Below are 27,005 nucleotides of genomic sequence, written 5' to 3'. Positions count from 1 at the left end.
GAACTCGTGGGGAGTGCGCATTATTGTAAAGCGCAATGAAGCATCCACGGCCTCTTGGCGCTAGACGCACACAGGGTTATCACCAGTGTCAATGCTCATGTAACATAGAGCTCACACTCCTATAACAGAGATCCAATGAAAATACCAAAGTGAAGCCAAAACAGAGTAAAAACATCAACATAAAAAAATACACTTTAGTGAGACTTGATATGTCTTTTTACTTATGATTATAAAAGTATTTCAGTAATGCTCCGGTGGCGCGCGCTGTAGACCCCTCCGGGTGCAGTACCGCAGGCCGTCACTAGGAGTCGCTAGTGCAGTCCGGGCTGGAGGCCTCTTGGCGCTAGACGCACAGGGTTATCTCCTGGCGGGTTTTATACCGGCAGCAGCGGGATTTAATGTCCCTCTCAGTACAAAAACTACAAAAAACACCCTCATCCGGTATTTGTCCTCATCACTCGCACTTTATTTAAGCAGTAAATGTCAGGAGCTGCCTAATGGCCTCCGACTGATACCTGAACAGAAAGCGCCTGTTACACTGAGCGCAGACACTTCATACAAAGCGCTGCCTGAGAGTCCCGCCGGGGCTGAGCAGGGGCTGTAGGAGGATGAGGGGGATCCTCAGGCATCGGGTACACGGGGCAAAGTGCAGCCTTTAGGCGCTAGGGACACACACATGTACTTGAAGCAGACTGTCCCCCCCCCCTTCCCCCAGGCGCTGTTCGGTGTCTCCCTGATGTTGAGGTGAAGGGGGTCCATCAGTAGTTACACCAGGCGCAGGTCTGACCCTGCATTGACCCAGAAGTAGGGGCGCAGCCACCCGGTGAAGGAGTCATTGAAGGTGTGGAGATGCTCCCAGGTGTCCGCGTTGTACACGGACAGCCGCCCCCCCCCATAGTCCAGGTACAGCCCCAGCTTCAGGGGGGTCTGATGGGGGATCAGGGGGGTGGGTGGGGAGTAGAGAGCCACGTACTGACCATAATCACCCCACCGCCACACAGCCCAGATCCCCCCCTCAGGGGAATCATCCATAGTCCCCTCCCTCCTCACGGACTCTCCTGCGACCCCCACTCTCCACCCCCCCACCTCCTGCAGCAGCTGCACCTCCCAGTAATGTCTCCCCGAGGTGAACTCCTCCCACCCCAGCACACATGGAAACCCAATGAATCTCTTGGGTTTGTCCGGCCGGGACTGCGGTCTGTCTGTCCATCCCACGCGTCTCCCGTCCTCAGAGAGGGTTAGTCCTCTATGAGCTGTGTCTGCATCCAGAGTCACCAGCGCTGCAGAGAGAGGAGAGAGAGGTAATGACGCACTGTGTGACCTCAGGCATATCACTGTCCAGAGACCCCAGCGCTTCTGAGAGAAGAGAGAGGAATTGACACACTTTGTGACGTTAGGCATATCACTACCCAGAGACCCCAGCAATGCAGAGAGGAGAGAGAGGTAATGACACGCTGTGTGACCTCAGGCATATCACTACCCAGAGACCCCAAGCACTACAGAGAGAGGGGAGAGAGGTAATGACACACTGTGTGACCTCAGGCATATCACTACCCAGAGACCCCCAGCACTGCAGAGAGAGGGGAGAGAGGTAATGATGTAATGTGTAACCTCAGGCATATCACTGCCCAGAGACCCCAGCACTTCTGAGAGGAGAGAGAGATAATGACACACTGTGTGACGTCAGGCATATCACTACCCAGAGACCTCCAGCACTGCAAAGAGAGGAGAGAGAGGTAATGACGCACTGTGTGACCTCAGGCATATCACTACCCAGAGACCCCCAGCAGTACAGAGAGAGGAGAGAGAGGTAATGACACGCTGTGTGACCTCATTCATATCACTACCCAGAGACCCCCAGTGCTGCAGAGAGAGGAGAGAGAGGTAATGACGCACTGTGTGACCTCAGACATATCACTGTCCAGAGACCACAGCCCTTCTGAGAGGAGAGAGAGGTAATGACACAGTGTGTGACGTCAGGTATATCACTACCCAGAGACCCCCAGCACAGCAGAGGGGAGAGAGAGGTAATGACACACTGTTTGACCTCTGGCATATCACTACCCAGAGACCCCAGCACTGCAGAGAGGAGAGAGAGGTAATAACACGCTGTGTGACCTCAGGCATATCACTACCCAGAGACTCCCAGCGCTGCAGAGAGAGGAGAGAGAGGTAATGATGTACTGTGTGACCTCAGGCATATCACTACCCAGAGACCCCCAGCACAACAGTGAGAGGGGAGCGAGGTAATGATGTACTGTGTGACCTCAGGCATATCACTGCCCAGAGACACCAGCACTGCAAAAAGAGGAGAGAGAAAGAGGTAATGACACACTGTGTGACCTCAGGCATATCACTATCCAGGGACCCCCCCCAGCGCTGCAGAGAGAGGAGAGAGAGGTAATGATGTACTGTGTGACCTCAGGCATATCACTTTCCAGAGACCCCAGCACTTCTGAGAGGAGAGAGAGGTAATAACACGCTGTGTGACCTCAGGCATATCACTACCCAGAGACCCCCAGCACTGCAGAGAGGAGAGAGAGGTAATGACACACTGTGTGACCTCAGGCATATCCCTACCCAGAGACCCCAGCACTACAGAGAGGAGAGAGAGAGGTAATAACACGCTGTGTGACCTCAGGCATATCACTACCCAGAGACCCCCAGCGCTGCAGAGAGAGGAGAGAGAGAGGTAATGACACACTGTGTGGCCTCAGGCATATCACTACCCAGAGATCCCAGCACTGCAGAGAGGAGAGAGAGGTAATGACACGCTCTGTGACCTCAGGCATATCACTCCCCAGAGACCCCCAGCGCTGCAGAGAGGAGAGAGAGGTAATGACACGCTGTGTGACCTCAGGCATATCACTACCTAGAGACCCCCAGCACTACAGAGAGAGGAGAGAGAGGTAATGATGTACTGTGTGACCTCAGACATATCACTGTCTAGAGACCCCCAGCACTGCAGAGAGGAGAGAGAGGTAATGAAACACTGTGTGACTTCAGGCATATCCCTACCCAGAGACCCCAGCACTACAGAGAGGAGAGAGAGGTAATAACACGGTGTGTGACCTAAGGCATATCACTACCCAGAGACCCCGAGCACTGCAGAGAGGAGAAAGAGGTAATGAAACACTGTGTGACTTCAGGCATATCCCTACCCAGAGACCCCAGCACTACAGAGAGGAGAGAGAGGTAATGACACGCTGTGTGACCTCAGGCATATCACTACCCAGAGACCCCAAGCGCTGCAGAGAGAGGAGAGAGAGGTAATGATGTACTGTTTGACCTCAGGCATATCACTACCCAGAGACCCCCAGCACTACAGAGAGAGGAGAGAGAGGTAATGATGTACTGTGTGACCTCAGGCATATCACTCCCCAGAGACCCCCAGCACTGCAGAGAGAGGAGAGGGAGGTAATGACGCACTGTGTGACCTCAGGCGTATCACTATCCAGAGACCCCCAGCACTGGAGAGAGAGAGGAGAGAGTGGTAATGACACACTGTGTGACCTCAGTCATATTATTACCCAGAGACCCCCAGCGCTGCAGAGAGAGGAGAGAGAGGTAATGACGCACTGTGTGACCTCAGGCATATCACTACTCAGAGACCCCAGCGCTGCAGAGAGAGGAGGGAGAGGTAATGACGCACTGTGTGACATCAGGCATTTCACTACCCAGAGACCCCCAGCACTACAGAGAGAGGAGATAGAGGTAATGATGTACTGTGTGACCACAGACATATCACTGTCCATAGACCCCAGCCCTTCTGAGAGGAGAGAGAGGTAATGACAAATACTAGAAAAGTGGTTGGATACAATGATATGTTTTGTATACACACACACACACACACACACAATCAATCTGCCTAATTTTTATTGACTTTAGCAAAATTAACTACTTACTAATTGTGATTGATTCATTTAAATTTGTAACTTTGTTTCTTTATTTTTTTAAACTTAAATACTAGGAAAGTGTTTGTCGACAATGAGACAGTATGTATTATATATATACATATATATTTATATGTATGTTTACATACACACACACTTTACCTTGCTTTGATTGACTTTTAGTCAAATGAACTGCTTACTATCTCCATTCCAACTAGATGCACTGCCACTTAACGTGACCGTTTTCTTGTACTGTGAGTTATCCATGTATTTTTGTACAATATTGCCTTTTCAATTTGTGTATTTCATGTATCATCAACTATGGTTTCTCACCACTTCTCTAATTAATATGCATATTTCAGAAACAGAAAAGGGAATTTCTCAGCAATTTAAACTGATACAGCAAAACCCGTCGAACTACCCATATGATGACTCAAATTCCAGATAATGCCAGCCCCACTGCTGCAGGAAGTAGGCATCCCAGATTGCCTCGGGCCATAGGAGGAGGCCCATCCAAGTGCCTACACATGCAGAGCACTATATAGTGCAGTCATCACTCCAGCAACCCAGGTCCCAGATAATGCCAGCAACCATTGGCACAGGGACTACTCATCTCAGATTGCCTCGGGCCATAGGAAGAGGCCCTTAGAAGAGCTGACACCTCCAGAGCACTATGTAGCATGGACATCACTCCTGCAGGGCGGGTCCTAGATAATGCCAGCAACCATTGCCGCAGGGACTATGCGTCCCAGAATGCCTCAAGCCATAGGAGGAGGCCTTTAGAAGGGCCGACACCTACAGAGCGCTATATAGTGCGGACATCACTCCTGCAATGCCGGATGCACCTGGGCAAAGCCAAGGGCAAGAGCTGGACCACCGAGTTCCCGTCATTGTCAGGAAGAGCCAGGGCAGGGTTAACCCCCTTGGCATTTGCACCGGTCATATGCTTGGAGCAGTATTTGTAGAGTTGTCCAGGTCCCTAGTTTGATGCACGAGTCTCTCATTTAGTTATGTGTCAGCTTTGCATTCTGGGACTTCTAGTTTTATTTTTATGAGGTGGTACATGCTGCAAATACAAAGCAGAAACCTGGCTAGATTAACTACACATGTTTGAGTCTGTGAAACCTGAGCTGTGTGTGCGTGTATTTATAAAACTAACCTTGAGGAGAGCTTACAGTTGATTAGGCTGTACAATGGTCAATATTTTATAACTAATATTTCAGTTCAAGACTAACTGAGGATCATTAATATCATGTGAGGTGGCTCTCCTCAAGCATGTGAATTATGTGGCACATATGCAATAGGGTTGACCAATTAATTTGGCAAAAAAGTCTAGTTATGCATTTACGATGCCAGTAGCTCCAACCTAAGTAAATGTGAGACCTATTGCATTGCAAATGCTTGTTTATTTTATAACCTAGGTGAAATGACTCTTGCCCCTTTTCATTCTAACAATGTTTATAGTGCCGATATAGCACTCTAGGTGGCTGTCTCATATTGTGTAAATGTAGCACCACCGGTGGTTGTGATGTAGGAGATCCTATCAAGTATGCTGAGAATCAAAGCTGGCATCATAATCCCTGTGACCTCTGATGATATCAGAGTTGGCTTATCTGTCTACCTTTAACCCACTCAACAAACTGTTCTTTGTTTTCGTAGAATCAGGGAAAGAGTAAGGAGTGGAAACTAAAGAAAGGAAATCATGTCTTTTAGAGTCCTGTTTACTTTCTTTTCCTATAATCCTTAAACTGTAAGGAGTCAGTTACTAAATCTTATGCTGGGAGACACATATAAACACATTAGAATGGCTAAGCAGCATAGCTAACTTTGTGCAAAGTGTTGTGATCAAATTTGTTCCAGCTGACTAGAAATCCCATTTTTGTTCTGTCAGCAGTACTCGTCATCGTTCTGAGAAAATGTCCCATTGACATTGTGGACACTCTACATGAATGCCTTGGCACACACCTACCTTACTATCGTCCTCACATAGCAAAATCTGCAAGTGTGAGTTTCTTCAGTGCTTGCTACAATGCTGCCTTCTCCATCTTCTTCTTTTTTTTTACCAAACCACTTTCCCATCTTCTGCAACAAAAAGCCTTCTAAAATGGTTCACATCATAGTTAGGGCTGGCAAAGTTTGGCTGCTGATTTAGCGGGATTTGTGGTTCTCTTTCCATGCAGACATGAAGGATGCAAATCTCTCTGTCTTTGAAAATTCCACAGAGTTGCTATGAGACCAGCAAAACGCATTTTCTAAAAGGGTAATCTAAACTACTTTAATCAATTAAAAATTGTGTGACAAAGGAAATCAGTTCAAACCCAAAATCTTGACAGAAGAAATGCTCCCCAAACAACAGCTTTTCTACAAAAATCATAATCAAATTGGCATCACCACATGACAGAGCATTCACCTGCTTCGCTTGCCCACTCCCTTGCAAGCTTTTCTCTCACCTTAGTGGAGACTAACAACATTCTGGACTGCCATTTCAACATTAATAGCAACAGAAGCAAAGTAGTTTCAAGCCCTGAACAAAGTTTAGATGCTTGAGATCTCAGCTGGACCCAGCAAGTGTGCTGTCCAGTTCCTTGTCAGGCACCATGGTGTTGCTCTTGGACCAATGCAAAGCCCTCAAATCATCATGAAAATCTGTACATCCTTTGAGTTGAACATGAAGGTATGATTCACAAAGGTAAGTTTTCAGTAGGTTTACACTTTGTAGCTAGTTTTTTCCACTTTTGGTAATCACAAACCCTGGTTTTAGAGTTACTTAAAAAGTGTCTTCACCCTCAGGCATTACTTCTGTGTGGGTGGGTGAGGTCCTCCTCTAAACCTCTCCCTGGCCCTCCCTAAGCCCTTCTTAGTCCTCCCTAATCCCGTTCCCTTCAGTAGGAAGTCTGCCCGTTTTCTCACTCACTCCATCCAGTCCCTCTAACCCTGAATACTAAAACGTACACTTACATGTGCTCAGACTCCGCAACTGGGGCGGAGAACGACACACGTATAAATATAGGCAGTGTGCAGTCGTGAAACTCTGCAGATAGTCTGTGATTTGCAGTTTGTAGTACATTTTGTAATACCAAAAAATGTACTGCAAAGTGCAGTTCGATAATCAGGTCCCCACTGTCTACACCACTGCTTAATTAATCTTCGCTAAACTATAACATGCTAGTGACCTCAGACAATTCTCAAATAACCAGACCAATTGGATGCTGTCACCATGCCGCTCACTGAACATCTTCAGCTCTTCCTAGAAGGGAGGATGTGCCAGGCAAGTTCTCTGCTGCCTAGAGAGCTGTGCCTCAATTTGGACAATCTTGTTGTCCTTAGAGCATCAGGAACCAGATACAATTGCAAGGTCACTAATTGCCACAACCTGTTTTCTGGTTGCTAACTCTGTGAGAAGGAAGTGTAGGCTAGCTGTCAAGACTTACTTACGAAAGCTGATTTAAAGTACAGTGTTCAGTTGCACGTAAAAGTAGATCTGCGCAAAATACATTTAGCTTTCAATCAGTGTTAATGTTTTGTCAAAATTATTAAGGCTTTTTTTTCAAAATGTATGTTTCTGATGGAGACTATTAGGTATGGATTCTTTACTTTAGAATATTCCCCACGCGTCAGACTGGAATTGGAAAAGTTAGGTGAGCAGTACCCCTGCACACCAGTAGGTGGCGTGCTTGGCTCCGTGTGCCATCGTCTGCGTGGACCGCGCCAGAAGTGACAAGCGTGGTGCCTATATCGGCGCCAGCCTAGTGTACTGACAACAGTTCTTTTCTTTCCATGCCAGGCAACACAGATCCAGAGAAGAACTACCTCCAGTCACTTTTTGACTGACCTTTTTTGACCTTTTGTTGAAGATTTCTTTAGACTATGTCCCCTGGTATGAAGGATGTCCACCAGAAAAGCAGGTTTTAAATTATGCAGCACCTGTCACAGAATTTTCTCTGATGTCTTGAGTGACAGCGCAACATCAAGACAGGCGAACACTGCCACACCATGCTCCCCAATACACTGCGGTACTGCTCCTTCAAGCTTCTCATTGCCTGCCGTTATTCGACTCTGAGGCAATCCAGGTCTCTGTCATGAGGAAGATCCTGAGATTGTTCCCAAAGTCTATCTGGGGTCCCACTCCAAGTCGTCGAGGAAGTTGGATAATTCCCACAAGAAAGAAAAGAAGTTGAAGAGGTCTTCAGCTTCACGGCACAGGTCTTTGGACGAGTTGCAGTGCCGTCGGCACTCGAGGTCTAGCTCTGTGATGGAGCCTGCACCTGGGCCGCCTCCGCACATCCCTGAATTTCCAGGAGCCGGATCGACCCCTGCCCAACTTAAAGAATCTTATGAAACTATGCACCTCATTTTTGGGTATCCCAACCTCTCTGGATACCCTTGGGCACCTACTGGTCTTCCGTCAGCGGGTTCGCCTTCGGTACCAGTCCGGCCCCAAGGATCCATTGATGGATCTGGAGCGGGCCGGATGAGCTGAGCTTCCCTGGCGTCCATTTCAGGGCTGGCACGACTGATGCCTAATGGTGGCACTGTCACGTAGGTTCTCATAATGCTAATGAGGCTACTGGATTTTGGAGACAGGATCACATGGATTGTGGATACTAAGTATGATTCCACACTACATGACGCCTGTCAGCCTAATCCGGGTTCTCCGACTAACTAGCAGCGCCTCATCTCTGGCTGAGATGATTGTGGCAACCAGGCGCGTGACAAGAAGACTCCACTGGGGAATCGTGGTCGATCAGATCCCATCCCTTTCTCTCAGTTACCCAAAAAGATTCATACAGGCAAAGACAACAAATGCAGAATATAGTTCAATAAGGATTTATTGCACTGACTGCATCTTAGATAAAAAGGCATGTATGTAATAACTAGGATGATAAAACACAATAAAAGCAAGCAGGTGACTAACAGAGTAAAACACAAGAATAGTCCTACAATACTGTCACTAAGAATGATCTATATATATATATATATATATATATATATTTCTCCTACCTACATTATGTCTTAGCACAGCGTAATAAGCCTGATCTGCCCTTTGGGTTTTCCCCCCTAGAGGATGAAGCCTGTAGTTTAGAGAGACACCGTCCCCATGTGGTCAAGGGTCCCGCTGTCTAGGCAAGTAGCTGCAGCGAAGCAATCAGCATACAGTTGTGGTCATCTGGCTGGAATCTCCATCTAACGTGTCTGGGACAAAGGGGTGTTTTTATAATAAAACAGTTGACATTCTACGAAATGGTCCCCACATGTGAGTGTGTGTTTTCTGTGAATGTTGGAGACACAGCAAACCACGTTTGTCAGCAACCCTATCTGACTGTAGCCATGGAGAAAGCACAGAGTACAATAAATGTCCTACTAAGAACGTAATGCTTTCCTAGGCGAAAGTACAATGAGATAAAGAAAAAAAAACAACACTGCAAATGTTTCTATTGCTAGAATAATAAAGCAATGCTAAATAAAATTTAACAGTGTTAAGTTGCAGAGCGGCAGGCCGAGGTGGCTAAAATAGCTATACAAGAGCACCGCCCCATCATCATTCCTGACTCCCATATGGAGCCGGACGGGCTTCGCTGGTGCCAACTCTGGCGTTGAATAGGGGCAGATTCTCCATTTCGGAGCCAATGCCTTGTTCTTATAACAGGCCTGGATTGGGTGATGATTGGGAGGGGGTCTCCGGACCCTTATGGATACCAGATATTAGAAGATCCTTCCGACAACTAGTATGAGGATCTGGCAGAGGCCAATGGACTGGACATCTCCCCAGACACTGGCCTTGTCTCTTCCCATACCTTGGCTGGGAAGGTGCCTCATTCGCACTGAGGGTGCTGGACTTACACTACCCTCAGTGACAGCCAAGACAAATGTCTTGACAGGTGCTTCAGGCGGGAGTTGCCCCCACCGAACCATTACTCCAGTTCAATGAAGGTCTTAACGACATCCTACTTGGGTCCCGGTCCAAGCCCTACACGGACTCTTGTGCTAAGGGCAATTGCCTGCCACCATTGTCACACCAAGGGGACTCCAGTTTCCTTACCCAGCACATCATCCCCGGAAAGCTCGATGATCCAGGACTCCACCTCCAAAATCAACCTTGGCACATTCCCTACCACTCCACCAGATTGGGAACCCAAAAGGCTAGATACCTTCGGGAAGAAGATATTCCTTTCTGCCAGCCTGGCACTGCATTCGGTGAACACCATGTGCTTCTTCGGACGATACTCCTATACGATCTGGGATTCAGTTGCACAAGTTCTGCCCTTGGTCCAGGATAAGGCTCAAGTCATTCTTTGTCAAGCAATTGCTGATGGGAGGGTTGCAGCCAAGTTCACAATCAGATGTGGGCTGGATACAACTGACTCACTGGGCAGAAGGATTTCATTGTAGGTGGCCCTTAGGTGCCATGCCTGGTTGAGAACGACTGGCTTTTCTGGGGATGTCTAGGCCTTATTCACAGACATGCCATTTGATGGCTCCTGTCTGTTCAAAGAGACCTACTGTGATCTCCAAGACATCCAAATAAATTGCCTTTTCCAAATCCAGACTTTGGCTGTATGTGTTGTCTCAGGGAAAGCTTCTGTTATTTTGCTCTTGCAGGATTTACACTAGCTTCGTGTGGAAAGGCTTATCAGATACAAGTTTATTTTTATCTCGTTATTAGTTTTCAGATTAACAAACCCGAAATCAGTATCAGTGACACAGTTTATTTCAAAAGTTCTCATCAATACTCACAGCATAGTATCCCACTGTTTCTGCAACAGGAGACATAAACCTGTTTTAATTCATCCCCCATATGAATCATGAATTAAGGACTAAGTGGGAAGTCCATGATCTCCAAATATTGTTGTGTTTCTGGGGGCAACAGCGGGCCAAGTATATCAACTTCTCTACAGTGGGGCATTTGTCTATGCCCAAGAACCACACTCTCATCAGTGGAGCTTTGACAGATGACCAATGATTAGCTATGTTCCACTTGGCCAATAGGGAGCCCAAGCTAATCTGTAGCCCAGTACCTCTCCGGAAACCAGCATCTTCCATTATGCTCGCTGGTACTAGTATTGGTGATGTTACGTGAAATGTAGGTCCTGAAACAGGGTCCGAGCAACAGCGGACCAATATGTCTGAACCACTAAGCAGGTCCAAGTTACATGATAGAAGTCTCTTGTCTTAGTCCCACATTTAAAGCAACATGGAGAGGGAATACATCTTTCAGAGACTTGAAGTGTGTGATATATTCTATGCATGTATTTACTTTGGATAAGTCTGTGCTTAGTCAACATTACATGCTGCAATTTGTCTTCCACTATTTACTATCATCCAGGGGACCCATGCCTTCCTCGCAGGCCTCTTTAACGCCTGTCATTGTGTTTGAAGTGTTATTTACTAGGCAGCAGTAGACCTGTGAGATGTTTGTTCTTCCCAGATAGCCCATGGTTAGTCTTGACTTTAAAGGCTTATGAACCATATGTATCATGCATTTTACCAGGCGCAAACTGCCCGATTCAAAGAATCAGGCCATTAGCGACAGTAACATGCATTTTGGTATGTATAAATTCAAAAAATGCGATTTGGTAACATGGTACCTAATCGCAATTTGGAATTGCGAATACATACTGATTCGGTATTAGGAAGGGACGTGTTCATTCCTAATACTGAATCACAGCAGCATACAAGAAAGTTTTGTGACTGAAATACACTTGCAAAACATTTGCATATTACCACCTACTTCAAGTAGGTGGTAACCGATTCACAAATGAGAAGGGGTCCCCAAGTGACTCCTTTCCCTTTGTGAATGTTAGTGAAAATATTTTTTAAGAGCAGGCAATGGTGTCGCTGACCACTGTCTGCTATTAAAAAATGAAACTTTTCATTTTTCTTTTTTAACCTCATCCTGTTTTTCTTCAAGGAAAACAGGCTGCATTTAAAAAAAAAGATTGCCTTATTTAAAAGCAGTCACAGACATGGTGGTCTGCTGACCCTTGAGGGAACCATGATTGTTGCGTTACCCAATGGGTCGCAAATCGCGACCTACCTCATTAATGCTAACGAGGTAGGTCGATTTGTGGTCCATTAGGAAATGCAGAACGAAACTCTGATTTTCATACATTAGGAATAGCAATTACCTAATTGCTATTCGCATAGAATCTCCATTAGGTTGTAGCTATTTGTAATAATGATGGATTTGACCCTTCATTCTGGTATGTCTTATACATGTCCTCAGCACATGCTGAAGCTGCAGATGTAATTGAGTTCTATGTAACTCATACATAACTCCTGAAAGGGTTTGATTGGCTCTTCTTCCAGATCCCCCCACTCTTTAATTACCAATTTTGTGCAATCCCGAGAACCCAACCTGCTAATTAACGTTGCTAGCCTTACCCAATGCCAAGGTGGAGGGTCTTTCTACACTCTTGAACAAGCAGTGGCTGCTGCAAATAGCGAGTGGAGGGCCTCATACAATTTCGGAGCCACACATGACGGATTTCATGACAACTCTACGTAATCCTGTTGTCTGGCTCCTCTACTACGTGAGATGTAACCTCATAGCACCCTCAGCGCATCAGAGGGCATCCGCCACTAGAGGTTCACAGGCGAGCGCAGGGTGACCAATGATGAAGCGTGACACCCAGGGTCGTGCGCGAGCTCATCCCGCTCATCTTGATAAATACTACTTATGTCCTTGTGACAATTGGGACACAGCAATATCCAAAAATACAGTAAATCCCAAATGCAGGACACGGGGTGTGCTTTTTGAGCCTTACCTTTGAAACTTTGAAATATATTACATCTTTATGTTTTTGCTGTGAACCCAAAGCCTGGTTCTCTGCCTAACTCATTAACCATTCATTTGTTCTTTGAAAGCCAGTGCAAGGAAGAGTGAAAGGAGCCTTTAGATGTCTCTTCGCGTTCCAGGTGGCTGCTAGCCTCTGCCAGGATATGTTATTGGTCTTCTATTGCCCTGAGGCGAAGCCAGTACAGGAGTTTTACTGCGTCATCATGAGGCTAATCTTATCAGATAGCAGACTTGCAGACTCCACATAAAAGGACCATTGTAATCATTAATGGTGTATTCAGCTAGCAGGGAGTCTGATTGACTGGCTTAGTCTGCATTCTCAGGAGCCCCACAATTTCCTTTAGTTACACCAGTATTCTAACCCACTTCCTCTCCTAAGGGCAGACTTCAGTATAATGACTATTTAATTTAGCTAGATAGTTTTCTGATTCTAGGTTAGATCCTTCCTCTCCCAAGGCGTATTTGGTTGCAGTCTCTCTACCTAATTCTGGTATGCTTAAAATACCTCAAAGTAATCTAGACTCTTGTTTACGTGCAGTAAAGTGCAGGAGGCTGACCACTCTAGCTGTCCCTGACTCACCATAGCTAGCTAATGCCTCACAGCAGCGACTGCTGGATTTCCTCGTGTGTTCTGCCTAGGTATGTTTTGCTGCCTTGTATTCTGAGCTGCTGGGAACATTTATCTGGTTATTAAAATGCACAGTGCACTGGAAATCACCCCCTCTGACTAGTATTGAGTATGAGTTGCAAACCAGAAGCAGGTGGCACTCCAGTGTCTTTTGATGAAAGAAAAATATGTGCCTTTGAAAAACCAATAGATTTGGATTTGGGCTCTTTGAGGAGATGGTCCACATGAGTGATCAGTTATACTTGCTTAATGTTTTGCACTTGGAATGAATAATGATCTCCTCCGTGAGCCTTTAAATCTTGAATTCTGTGTCCAGAAGAGGCCAGTGGGACATTTTGAATGATTTAATGTATTTATTTATTCATTTATTTTTTTACACAGGAGTTTCTCTTCTTAGGCAGTGTTGTTCTGGTTTATAGCTATATGGTACATTTTTTTAATTGAGCTTACATTCTGCTTTCAGGGACTTCATGCACACTGAACAAAGCAGTCACATAATTCAGAAGCTACAGAAATTCTTATGTGAATGACATGAATGAAGGGAATGATCTAATTCTTTGCATCATGGTCTCCTATCATGTTTTTTTTTATTTATATAGATTCTTATAGCCCCACGTAAGAAATTGGAGTGTTAGTTGAGCAAGATAGGTACTCACCTCAGGAAATACCCACAATCCTTGTTAGGGCAAACAACCAAATTCACTAAATTGACCTGAGCTCAACCCCCTTGCATCTATGACGGGAAGCACACAGGCTTAAATTGGAGGCAAGGTGTAAAGCTGTGGTTCTCAACCTGTTGACTGCTGTGGACCCCCACATAAACATTACTGGAACCTAAGGACCCCCAATGAATCACTATTGGAATCCGGGGATCCCTACTGAGTCATCACTTGAAGCAGAACACCCCAGCCTAAGCATTTTTGATGTTTTGAACTGCAAAACAGTACACAAAAATATATAAAAGCAAACATTTCTCAAACAAATATGCAAAATACGTAATCATTTATTTAACCCACAAACACATTTTCCAAAAATATAAATTGTAATGGGAAGGTATGACCTTTTTTAAATTAAGTTGCGGACACTATTTAATTTATATACCCTTTATTAATCTGCTAATATTACTTACATTTTCTAAGCAGTCTCTGACCCTCTGAGTAGGCTTCGCAGACCCCCAGGGGCTCCCAGACCATAGGTTGGGAACAACTGATGTAGAGTATTTATGAAGGACTGTTTTATTAGTTCATAACTACGCTACAAGTTTGCAATAAAATTGACATGCAAGACCTTAAAAATCCCAAAATGAATATAAAATGTCCTAGCAATCGCTAAGGAAAGATTACATTCTATTAAGGACACAGAGGTCAGGAGTATGCTAAAGTTCTTTATTTTCTCCACTCAGCAGCCTCAAAAGACACAACAATGAAAAGACTACAAATCCCATGAGTGTTTGCAGTAGTCTTTAACAGCAGCCATAGAGAACATCCTAATAAATGCAGCATCAAACAACAGCACTTCCTCTTTTGGGCGAGCATCCAGAATTCTCCTGCATTATCAAAATTTGTGTACCTGGTCTGAACCTAAAGAAGTTAAATAATACAGAAAATAATGATTTCTCACCGTTGAAAAACTCCTTCAAATCCAAATCAATATCAGTACATAGCCGCAGACAGTAAATGCAATACACTTGAACAATATAGCAAAACAGTGAAAGATATTTTGCACAGAACAATATTTGTACTCGTACTTAACCTATTCAAGGTCAAAGTAAATTAATAATATATTTATTCAACACCATGCCAAGCTGTATCTCTTAATAGTAGAGTTTGGAACCAATGAGAGAGGCGCTCTGCTCCAAAAGGCCAGGGTCTACCCAACATCCCCTGTAATCTTCCAAGCAATGAGGAGAAGAGTTCCATCCTCAACCAAAGGGTGTAAGTCGACATGAGGAGCAGTCAGTAGAAAAGGAGTCAGGGGAAGTGGGATTGGAAACTCCACGGAAAGTTCCAGAAGAACTGAATACTAAACTTGCAACTTCCAGAGCGGCGTCACCAGTATCAACTCCACCTTGTGTCATCTGATTAATGCTGTGATCCTCGCTATCATCGAAAAAGGGGGAAATGTGAGCCCCCAAAATTGTCTCTAGGCCTGTAGGAAGGCATCCATTGTCTCCGCCAGAGGAACTGCACTCTAACTGAAGAAACTTGGAAGTTGATGGTTAAGTCTCGAGGCAAAAAGCATGGACCCCAGTTATCCATTATTTTCTGAAAAAGAAAAATATCTAGTTTCCACGCACTGTAGTCCTTCAGATTTCTGGAGTGCCAGTCTGCTGACTGATTGAGCTTTCCTGGAAGATATTCTGCGTTCACAGTCAAACGATGATCCAGACAGTGGTTCCAAAATTCTCTTGCCAGCTCTGCTAGTACTTTTGACTGTGTGCCCCCCAGTTGATTGATGTATCGGACTCAAGAGATGCTGTCCATCTTCAGAGGAATGGAGCACAACACCTTGTTGGCCGCTAAGCTCTTCACTGCGAAGGAACCTGTGAGGAGTTCCAGACAATTGATGTGAATTTTCCCTTCTTGTTCTGACCACTGTCCTCCTTTGGTAATATCCTCACAGCGAGTGTCCCATCCTAGGCTTCTGGCATGGGATTCTGCTATGAGGCTGAACCTCATGGCTCTGCAGCTCCATGCGTATATGTGGTCGAGCCACCACCGGCGTTCTGTCTGAGCCTCTGGGGAAAGGGAAACCTCATGCACATATGTCAACCCTCTCCTGAGGTGTTGAGCCTTCAGATGTTGTAGCGCTCAATAGTCAGGAGGCCAGGGGAAATCGCCTGTATCGATGGGGACAGTAGACCAATGAACTTGTCAAGGTGACAGAGTGAGAACTTCTTATCCAGTGTCTTCTAAATTTCCCGACACATCAGAAGCATCTTCTTTTGTGGTAATCAAAGGGAATGATGTATCATGTCCACCTCAGACCCAAGAAAGGTCATCCGTTGGGTTAGGACGAAGTTCGACTTCTGTACTTTCACTATAAACCCCAGATCCGGTAGGAGATGCTTTGTCATCTAGAGGTGGGATGGCCTTGTTCTAGTACAATAAGAGAATGGCGTCCATGTACACTATCAGCTGGACTCCTCATGCCCAGAGCCATTCCTTAGCCTGAAACACCAAGGTGCAGTAGACAGTCCGAATAGTAGACAAGTGAATTTGTAAATCTGGTTGTCCCACTCGAACTGCAGGAAGCGTCTGTGAAAGGGAAATATCGATATGGTAAGATAGGCGTCTTTTCGATCGAGTCTTACTAGCCAATCATTGGGTAGCAATATGTTCCTGAGGAGGGGAATGTCCTCTATTTTGAAGTGGTGATATACCATCCACTGGTTGATTCCCTCAGGTTTATAACTGGTCAGATACCTTTGTCCTTTTCAACCAGAAAAATGGTGCTTAAAAAACATCTGGGGTAAAGTGTAGTGTGGTCAGTTTTGTGTATCCTTTACGCATTAGCTTCAGGCTTTAAGCCTTTGTGCACTTTGCCCTGGATATATTTTATTCCTTTGCTCGCAGCTTAGAGCCTCTGTGCACTTTGCTCTAAATGCTTTTTATTCGTCTTCGTACTGTTATTTTTCAAATAACCAGTTCTACGGTCTTGTTTTATTTTTTATATCACACTGTCTAGCCTACTTCAGCACTGGAGTTCTCAATAACACATTCCTGTTCACTCTGTGCTTCAGTCAAGGATACAGTCTGGTACATTGCCGATAGACGTGGTAGGAGTTTAGGCCCATATTTATACTTTTTGATGCTAAACTGCGCTAACGCAGTTTAGCGTCAAAAAGTTTTGCGCCGTCTAACGCCATTCTGAAGCGCCATGCGGGCGCCGTATTTATGGAATGGCGTTAGACGGCGCAATCAGACCGGCGCTGCCTGGTTTGCGTGGGAAAAAACCACGTAGACCAGACAGCGCCGGCGTAGGGGGAAAATGGCGCATGGGCGTCTTAAAATGGGGCAAGTCAGGTTACGTCGAAAAAATCGTCTTAACCCGACTTGCGCCATTTTTTAACGACGCCCATCCCCCATCAACATGACTCCTATCATTGTAAAGATAGGAGTCATGCCCCCTTGCCCAATGGCCATGCCCAGGGGACTTCTGTCCCCTGGGCATGGTCATTGGGCATAGTGGCATGTAGGGGGGCACAAATCAGGCCCCCCTATGCCACAAAATATTATTTAAAAAAAATAAAAAAATACTTACCTGAACTTACCTGAATGTCCCTGGGGTGGGTCCCTCCAGCCTTGGGTGTCCTCCTGGGGTGGGCAAGGGTGGCAGGGGGGGTCCCTGGGGGCAGGGGAGGGCACTCTGGGCTCATTTTGAGCCCACTTGTCCCTTAACGCCATGCCTGACCCAGGCGTTAAAAAGCGGCGCAAATGCGCCGTTTTTAGCCACGCCAACTCCCGGGCGTCTCTTTTGCCCGGGAGTATAAATACCACGTAAAGGCCTGGGAGTCATTTTTTAGACGGGAACGCCTCCCTTGCATATCATTAACGCAAGGAAGGGGTTCACGCTAAAAAATGACGCACATTCCGGGAACTTTGGCGCTATTCGCCTCTAACGCCATAGTATAAATATGGCGTTAGTTGGCGTTAGTTTTGCGTCGAAATTGCGTCAAAAAAAACGACGCAATTTCGGCGCAAACGGAGTATAAATATGGCCCTTAGTCTTTTGCGTTCTTGCGTAGGGATCACGCTGACATGTTAGTTATAAAAACACTTCCTTGTACCAATACATGGAAAAGGGAGATTCCGACCACGGAACCACAACTAGACGCTGACTGCCTCGTTGCAGATGCTGAACCAGATCACAGGCCTTTGCTCAGGTATGAGGGTTGATGTCTTCCCAGGGAATCTGAAAGGCAAGTTAGAAGCTTAACATGCTGTGCTCGAAATAGAACTAGCTGAGAGAGAGTAGAAATTGTTAACACCATGATAGCGTTATTCTTATGTTTCACTCTCCTCGTGACTATTTCAATACTACTGTGTTGTATGGTTCTGGTTATTGCAGCTCACGCCTTAATATCTAAAATGCAGTTGTTTTATTAAAACATTATATAAAACTTAAACTGCCTTTGTCATTTGTATATGAGATCATACTGTAAATGAGAGAGCTGGTTTGGATCTGAGTGACCACGACTTCCCTGAGAAGTTCCAAAGATGTCATGCGCTCGGCTTCCCAATCATCTCTTCCCCCTGGGAGAAATGAGGCACTGCTAGTTAGCCGGAGCCAAACCGGGTTTAGGGTGACAGAGGTCCTTCCAAGTGGGTCAGACTCAGTCCCCCACACCGTGAACGATCCTGCTGCCTAGAAATCCAGTAGTCTCATTTAGGATAATGAGAGCCCACGTGACATGGCGCCGCCAACGATTGGTCTGGCTCTAATTTTCGGGTCCGGCTGACTCTCACGGTCTCATATATATATTGACTCCTCGGTTCCGTTAACGGAGACGTCCGTGGGACTGAGGATTTCCGCCACCACGGGATAGGTGCATCCTATTACTTAGTGGTCGGTTGTTCAAGCTTGAACTTTGAAAGGAAAACCCCGATATTGGTGTGCCTTCTCTGCCCTAGTGCTATTTTTATAATGGCGAATCCTCAAGTAGTGAACATAGCGCTTAATATGCGCCAACCGCTCACGGGACATCTGATAGCACATGGTCAGACGAACCAGGGGGGTCCGGTCACGTTTGTGATGAACGCCCATGCAGCTTATAGAACAGAGGTTTTTTATTCTTGGGTCGTGTTTCCAGCAGTTGATGGGGGTACAAACACTTTTCATGATTATACTATTGCGAATGTCCCTGGACAGTACAGGGCATATGCATACTTGGAGATACCTTTATCTTATCAAGAACACCATAATTGGCTTGATGGCGCCCTCCCACACACAGTAGCACAAGTTAGGTTAGGTCCACTGAGTAATGATGGTCCTACCTGGCCTTTATTGGCTACATATACACCATATCCTGCGGTTGCTAACTTGGCAGTGGCTGAAGTTCGTCGTTTATATATAGACTTAGCTACTACATACAGAAGACTGGTTCAATTTGTGATGCAGACTTTAAATACTAATGCAGCACGTGCTGCTCCGGCGCACCCACATGCAGTGGTTCCGGGTATCAATCCGGCCACTGTACACTCAGTTATGGGTAAAGTACCGGCTAAACGTGAGGAAACTCCATTTTGGCTGGCGCAAAAAATTCATACGCTGGAAGCAGTATTTCCCCATATGGGACCTCAGGATAAACATAGAATATTGAAGATGTGTTTGCTATATGGAATGGTTCCTACTGTGGACCTTTGTAATACCTGGGGCACGGTGTTTGCCGCGCTCTACACTACAGCACACGGTACACCAACATTGGCTAATCTACCGGAAGTGCTAAAACAAATTCAAGATGAATATGGGGCTGCCCCAGCCTTAGATTTAGGGATGCAGCTGATGGGCAATTTTGCCGCAGTTTCTTCTATTATTTTGAGTAATCTCAAGGGAGAGGCAGTGGCGCTGGCCGTGCGTATGCGTCTTCGAGACGTTCCGCAAATTAATCAGGAGCGGGAACTGCCGAGAATAATAGCAGAAACATATTCAAGTATCGGTCGTGATAGCCTTGGGGCTAGACCGCAAAAACCCCAATTACAGGGTAAGAATAGTAAAGATAATACTAAACAACAGCAACCTGAGGGTAATAAAAAGCGCTGGGAGAAAAAACAACAAACACCTAAAAAAGTTAGGGGAGAATCTCCGCAACCGGAGACCCCGCAGAATAGGTATTATCTCAGGAATAGGGATAATTTGAAGACGCCTGATAGATATCAATACACTGATACACGCCAACCTCGTTCCTTTCAGGACTCCTCGGAAAAGAGAAATGAGAGAGGTGGGCCGTCAGAGCGGAGAACAGAGTACATGAAACCGAGACAGGAGTCACAACGCTCAATGGAGGTTTCTGTCAAACAAGAAGAGAAACCAATCCAACAAAAGCAGCAATTTAAAAAGAAGAAAGTGGCGGCGGTCTCAGTTAGACATGCCACTCAAGAAGAGAGTTCTCTTGAAGAACAAGACATGGGCGTTAGCACTGTTAGACAGCGGGCAGAGGTCACAATAGTTCGCCGGAGTCTTCTAGAGCATCTGGAGGTGAAAGCAACTGATGACTTCATACAAGTCCAAACAGCAGATATACGTGTCTCTGATCCCGATAGAGTATATACAGTAACTTTACAATTAGAAGGGGACATTGGACGCACTGTAAACGCCATCTTTTGGGACCGTGTGGTCAAATTGTATGACGTTCTGCTGGCCGAACAGGATTGGCCACCTGACTTTGTTTGTGACTGTCCAGTTGGGGAGGAGGTTATTACACCTTCATTCTCACCACTTGTTCCGGGAGAACTAGCAGAGTCCTATAGTAAATCATGGGCTCTAGCACAGGCCCCCACCCTATATATAAATAATGTGGGGTGGGATAGACATTCACCTTATGATGTAATTTCGATAAAAGGCGAACCTCAGCCACAACCGCAGTATCCTATAAAATTTGAAGCAAGGGCATCGGTAAGGAAAATTCTGACACAATTGGAGTACCAGGGAGTAATTGAACCCTTTGTCTCGCCGATGAATAACCCCTTGTTTCCAGTAGCAAAACCGGACCATTCTTATAGGATAGTGGTGGATTACAGACATTTAAATGGACATACACGCACATATGCAATACAGAATTCACACAGCGCAGCGCTCATGAATAATATAGTGCGTAAGAAATACAAAACAACATTAGATATCTCGAATGGATTCTTCTGCCAAAATATAGCGCCCGAAAGTAGGGACTATACGAGCTTTTCTGCGTTTGGCTCTCAAAAAAAGTTTTGTCGTCTGCCTCAGGGGTATAAGAATAGCCCAGGACTATTTTCGGCTTGTGTAACTGAAATTTTGCACGAGTTGAACCCTGAAGCTTTATCATATGTGATTGATATATATGTGACGGCCATGAGTTGCTGCAACATCTAAGGCGGGTAGCACGCATTGTTGTGGGATTTGCTGAAATTGGCTACAAATTTAATTTAAAAAAATCGAAGATTGCCTTCCTCAGCGTCATTTTCCTGGGATATGAGTTGTCGAATGAGGGCAAGAGCTTAGTGCCACACTTTTTGGAGAAATGTGCTTAGTTACAACCTCCTAATACGGTTCGGAAACTCCAGTCATTATTGGGGTTTCTGAATTTTGGCAGAACTTACATTCCTGATCACGCTACACATATAAAACCCTTATACGAGTTGATTCGCCCAAATTTTTCGAGTAGATTTTGGATGATTGAGCATACACATATTCTTCGAGATTTGCAATCTGATCTCTTAGCAGTAAAGCATTTACACACACGGGACAATAAAACGCATCTGGTCATCAGGGTTATGCCTGGTGCCGTTGGATTTACATATGTCACCTTTAATGAGGGTGAGACAGTCCCGATAGCATACAAGTCTCACTTGTATTCGGCTGCAGAACAACGTTTTGCACAAACTGAGAAAATTCTCACTGCTGTACAGATGGCTGTTATTAAAGAACGACCTCTTGCCCAGGGCCAACGCATTATTGTTGTTTCCCCGATTCCGGCCCAGAGGCTGTTACAAAAGCGAGTGTTCCTAATTCGAAAGCTTTACACCCGCGATGGATACAATGGGCAACGTCTTTGACAGCCACTGATGTAGATTACATATTTGACCCTAAACTGCAGACTCAAGAATTTCTTCAATATGAAATGGAGTACCCAGTTCCCGCTGGCACATTGCCTATTGACCAATATCAGGTGGTCATGTATACCGATGGCTCTGCGCAACCAGCGGTTGGGACTAAACAACAGTATTCAGCTGCATGTGCGGTAGTGAGCGGCTATATGGAGGGGGAGAATTTCTGCCCCCAACATACTTATACACAGACCTTGGGGGATTGTACGGCACAGTTGGCTGAGCTGAAAGCTCTATTGTTAGCCTTGGAACACGCGGACCCGGCGATATTTACATTGCTGGTCTGTGACTCCTATTACTGTGTTCAGTCTTTCAATGAATCAGTGGCGGTTTCTGTACGAGGGCGTCGGGGCTCCGCCCTCGTAACAGTAACAAAAAAAAAAAGTGAAAGAAACTCCCCTAACTCCCCCTAAAACAAATGCACACACCTCTTTCTTGCTTGGGGCTGGGACCTGGCTCGGGGCTACTGTGTCTCACGTGACATGAGACTGGCAGGATCAGGCCCTCCCCTGAATGAGTCTATGTTTGCAGGGCGGATAAGCTCACAGCCTGAGGCCTGTGTGGTCATCAGCTCGGCAAAGACATAGCTCAGAGGACCAGTCTCCACTCCCTAATGACGTGTGGATAAACTTAGCCCCGGGCACTTCAGGTTGAAGCCCTGTAGCGCTAGGGGCTTCACGTCAGTCAGGGATAGTGGAGGAAGGTCACCCCACCCTTTGCCAATTCGTCACAGAGGGTGGGTCTAGCCCTGTGACAAATTGGGAAATGTTGGGAGGGGCTGCAGGCAGCAAGCTCCAAATCGAGTCTGCGTAGTTTGTGCAGAGTGCACTGTTAGCAAACACGAGGTGTTTGCTTCCCGCGCTGCGGTTGGGAGTCGGTCTCGGTCTTACGGTAGACTCCCAGCCACACACCAGGTACTTGGCAGGCCTCCTGCTGCTGAGCAGCCCAGCCCGCACCAGCAGCAGCGCGCGTGCTCCCTCCACCTGGGCTCAGAGTCATCACCAGCACCCCGGCCTCGCCGCATGGCTTCCAGGCGCTTTAATTCATGTAAGGATTACTGAATCTGATCATAAAATATAAAGATACAGGGTTAATGTTTTTTTGTTTTACTGCCATACGTGAGATTGAGTTGGTTATTAATAGTGTGGATCTGTAGATATTTAAGAAACTTCATCATTCTTCAATTGATCTATTTTAATTAGAGGCAGACATATATATGGGACACATCGGGTTCACTTAAATGCACGTGCAGCACACTGCAGTAATCTCACCCCGGGACAAGTGGGCACCACCGCAGCTGAGTTATTGAACATTACCTGCCATTACCCACCTAAAGCTCACAGGGCGGAGATTGTCTATCTTTTGGGAGTCTTGAAAATATACAGAAGCGCTGGTCCTTGGTAGACAATGGCATTCCATAGGCAAATCTTTGCTTTTAAAAAGTTTCAGTCTTTGCTTTTGTTACCAGATCCAAAATTGTTACTGCGCACAGCTGTCGCTAGTATCACATCGTAGCGCCTGATGATTTTTTTTTCCTGTTAAGCACGTTCAGTTCAGTTAAACTGTGCCTAGGTCCGTTTTTTTTTAAATGCTACTAATATCCAAATAAAAGTCTTCATGGTCATGTTTTCAGGAACAAAGACGCACTACTGCTTTCCTAAAAGCCGCAGACGGCATCTTGTGCGTGCTCCCTCTCCCCTTATTTTATGTTCCTCCTACTGATCCACTGGCTTCGCTGGAGGCTTACTGTACATCAAAGCGCTCTGAAAAAGCTAGAAGTCTGCATGTGGGCGCTATATAAATCGCCTAAATAAATGAATCAATAAATATCGACTACGATAGAATGTGTGCTGCCCTTTTAGCGTAGCAAGCACCCCAATCAATGGCCTTAAAACAAGAAAGGAATACTCTCTGCCGTTCCCAAATGTATGAACAGCAATGTCGGTGGGTAAAAATGTTTCATAGAATTCTCACACGATCGGTAGGACTGCGTGCCAATTTATTGCATCACATCCAAATGTATATGACAAACGGGAAGATGATCCAGTATTAACAGTAAGCCCTATGGGCTGATAGAACTTGAGCAATATACATTATTGGAGCTACCCGCACCTTTATTTCAAATACGTGCTTCCACGCAGAGCGACCTTGAAATATGTGTGCGGTGTCTTATCGTCAAAAGATATTGAAGAAGCACCTTGACGTCTGCAAGCACACTTCCTGGTATGAAGAACAGGATACTTTCAAGATGGCCACATGTGTGTGTTTGCCTTCTAGGCTTTAAAAGAAAGCCATGAAACTGTGTAAAACCGTATTCTAAATGAGAGAAAATATACTTACATGCAGGACTTTCCTCTACCACCTGACAACATAAAACACTAACATTTAAAAAGTCACCAGTGGTCTCCATAAAAGGTGTGCTGTTGACGGGTTGTGCACTGGGCTACCTCCTCTGCACATGGAATAGGGACTGACAGGGTGTGCACCGAGGCCTTCTGCACTGCACTTGCAACAGACGTGAATCATACAGCCTGTAAACATATTGTCACCATACAATGGCACATCATTGTGAAAACAGAATTGCGTGAAGTTCACTAATATGTGCTTGGCCATTCAATCTTTGGTTCTCATGTTAGGGGCAAACATATATAAAATATGATCTGTTATAGGGGCGGGATAGAAACAGGAAGAGAGCATTGTCCACGTGGAAAAACTCTGCAGAAATTGCCCGTCATGTAACTCGCCATTCCCGAAGAGTGCAAACGGTCTGTAACGCATTTAACAGGCACTAAAAGAATTTGCTCTGATTTCTATTTTGCAAATGAGATATGCACTGATAGCGTGTGCACTGAGTTCCATACACTGTCTGTAAGGTTATAGACAATGATAGCAGTGCTTAATTTGTAAATAAAAACGTGCCAGTGCCCAAAGCCATCCTCTTAAACATACGGCTTCTGCAATTAAATTTGAGAACACGTAATACTCAGGCATCTAGGGGCTCTTCAATCCATATAAAGACACTCCCTGCCCCCTCAGCTCAATCTAGCAGCTTTCTACTTTCTCCCTTAGTGACGCTTTTTCGTTTTTCCCTTCTTCCATCTTTCCCATATGTATCTTTGGCTCGCAGCAAATGCTTTAGGCAGAAGAATAAGCCCCGGCCCTCAAAAATAAGTGCCGGTGTTCAGCACCGGAAACAGCAAGCACAATTTTAGCACTGACTGATAGGATGCACTGTGGTACCCACACGATCTGTAAAACAGATACTGATTGGGTGTGCACTGGATTATCACAATATAAGACAGGCAATGACGAGGTGTGGCATGCATAACCATCCTGACAACATAATATTGGCATAATTGGCATAATATCTGACTGTGGCCAATTATATTATATGAATATTTGTTTGAACTCCTGTGTGCTTGGCTTCAAACAGATGCTTCAGAAAAGAAACAGACACACACTAAAGATAAGAAAAGCATTTTCTGTGTTGCATGTATATATTTTATCGCTCCTACGTTTCTCTTTTTTTAGTGTATGTGAGTTGCCTTTATGCATGATCTTGAGTTTCAGTATGGGAAAACTAAACAATTTATTATTGTATGTGGACTAAGAAGGCATTGACTTTGTTGGACCATCCGGAATGCCATTTTATCTCTGGCATGTACTGGCTCAATAGACAGCTCCAACCTTTTTATGCAACGGCAACATCATTAAAATGGTATTATTCTCTATATATCCGCCTGACATATTCACATGGAGAGGAGAACTCATTTCACAAACATATTGTGAGTGAGATATCAACCCCAAAATGTCTTGATGCTGTACACATTGCTAAAGAAGGAAGTCAGGCTTGCCTACCAAGCCAGGCCAATGAAAGCTATTTTGGTCTTTTTTATCTTAAAAAATGTATCTCTATTTTGTTAAATAGGATTTGCAGAAGAAAGAGAAATTGCTACCAACCTCTGGAAAAAATGCACACGCACATCCCTCTCGACGCCAAGCCCAGCCCCACCACTCACAAACCTCACCAGCCGCCACTGCAATGAATATTTGCACTACTGGAGGTTGAATGGGTTCAGAGATTCCAAGGGTAACACCATTAAACACAAATTGCTGTGGGGGAAGGTTGCGGATCTGAAAGAAACGCTTCCTAATGTCCATGTTGTGCATACACTTGGAGACCAGCGCGTTGGAATACACGTTGCTGGGAATACTTTGGCTGATGAAGCCGCAAAATCGGCAGTGGCAGTTGCCACTGTGGCCGCAGTAACTCGTTCGAGTTCCAAACAAGACACAGAGATTTTGGCTGCCATAAAAGCTACGGCTGATGGCACGCCATTTCCTAAAGGATTCCCTTCTAAATATAGTTACTGTATGGGTGGTATGCTCAACGCTGTAGTTAAAATCCCAGGCGTTGGTGTACGTGAAATGCCCAATAAAATTGAGCGATCTCGATTAATTACTGCAGCACATGAGGGGGCGGCATCTGCGCATGCGGGCGTGGCTGCCACGATTTCACTCTAACAGGCTTGTTACTGGTGGCCTGGTCTCTATAAAGAGACAAAGCAGTATGTCCTTTGTTGTGACGTCTGTCAACAAATTAAAGTTTCCATGGTTAGACGCCCGCATCAGACGCCCCTTCTCATATCAAATAAACCTTTACAGTGTGTGTACTTGGCTCATTGTGGTCCGCTGACGCCAGATAGTGCATACAAATATATATTGGTTGCTGTAGATTCGTGCTCCAGCTTTGTGTGGGTCTGGCCACAGCGCTCGGCTGACACTCGAACAGTTATTAAAGATTTGCGCATCTTTGTCGATACATTTGCAGTTGCGGCTTTTCATTCGGACCAGGGCCCTGCTTTTGCCTCTAAGGCATTCAGGGA

General features: G+C 45.5%; 1 protein-coding gene across 1 annotated transcript in view; it reads right to left on the bottom strand.

The window, feature by feature from the left end:
• Positions 1-765: 765 nt before the first annotated feature.
• LOC138286914 (E3 ubiquitin-protein ligase TRIM58-like) overlaps positions 766-27,005 on the bottom strand; it is a 96,453-nt gene continuing 70,213 nt past the window's right edge. Inside the window, exon 4 of the mRNA XM_069227303.1 lies at positions 766-1,280. Coding sequence (XP_069083404.1) covers positions 766-1,280 — 515 coding nt within the window. The remainder of the gene's footprint in view (positions 1,281-27,005) is intronic.

Source organism: Pleurodeles waltl, chromosome 4_1 (genome assembly GCF_031143425.1).
Source record: "Pleurodeles waltl isolate 20211129_DDA chromosome 4_1, aPleWal1.hap1.20221129, whole genome shotgun sequence".
In the NCBI taxonomy this organism is placed as follows: Eukaryota; Metazoa; Chordata; class Amphibia; order Caudata; family Salamandridae; genus Pleurodeles; species Pleurodeles waltl.
This window is presented reverse-complemented; position numbering and strand designations above follow the sequence as displayed.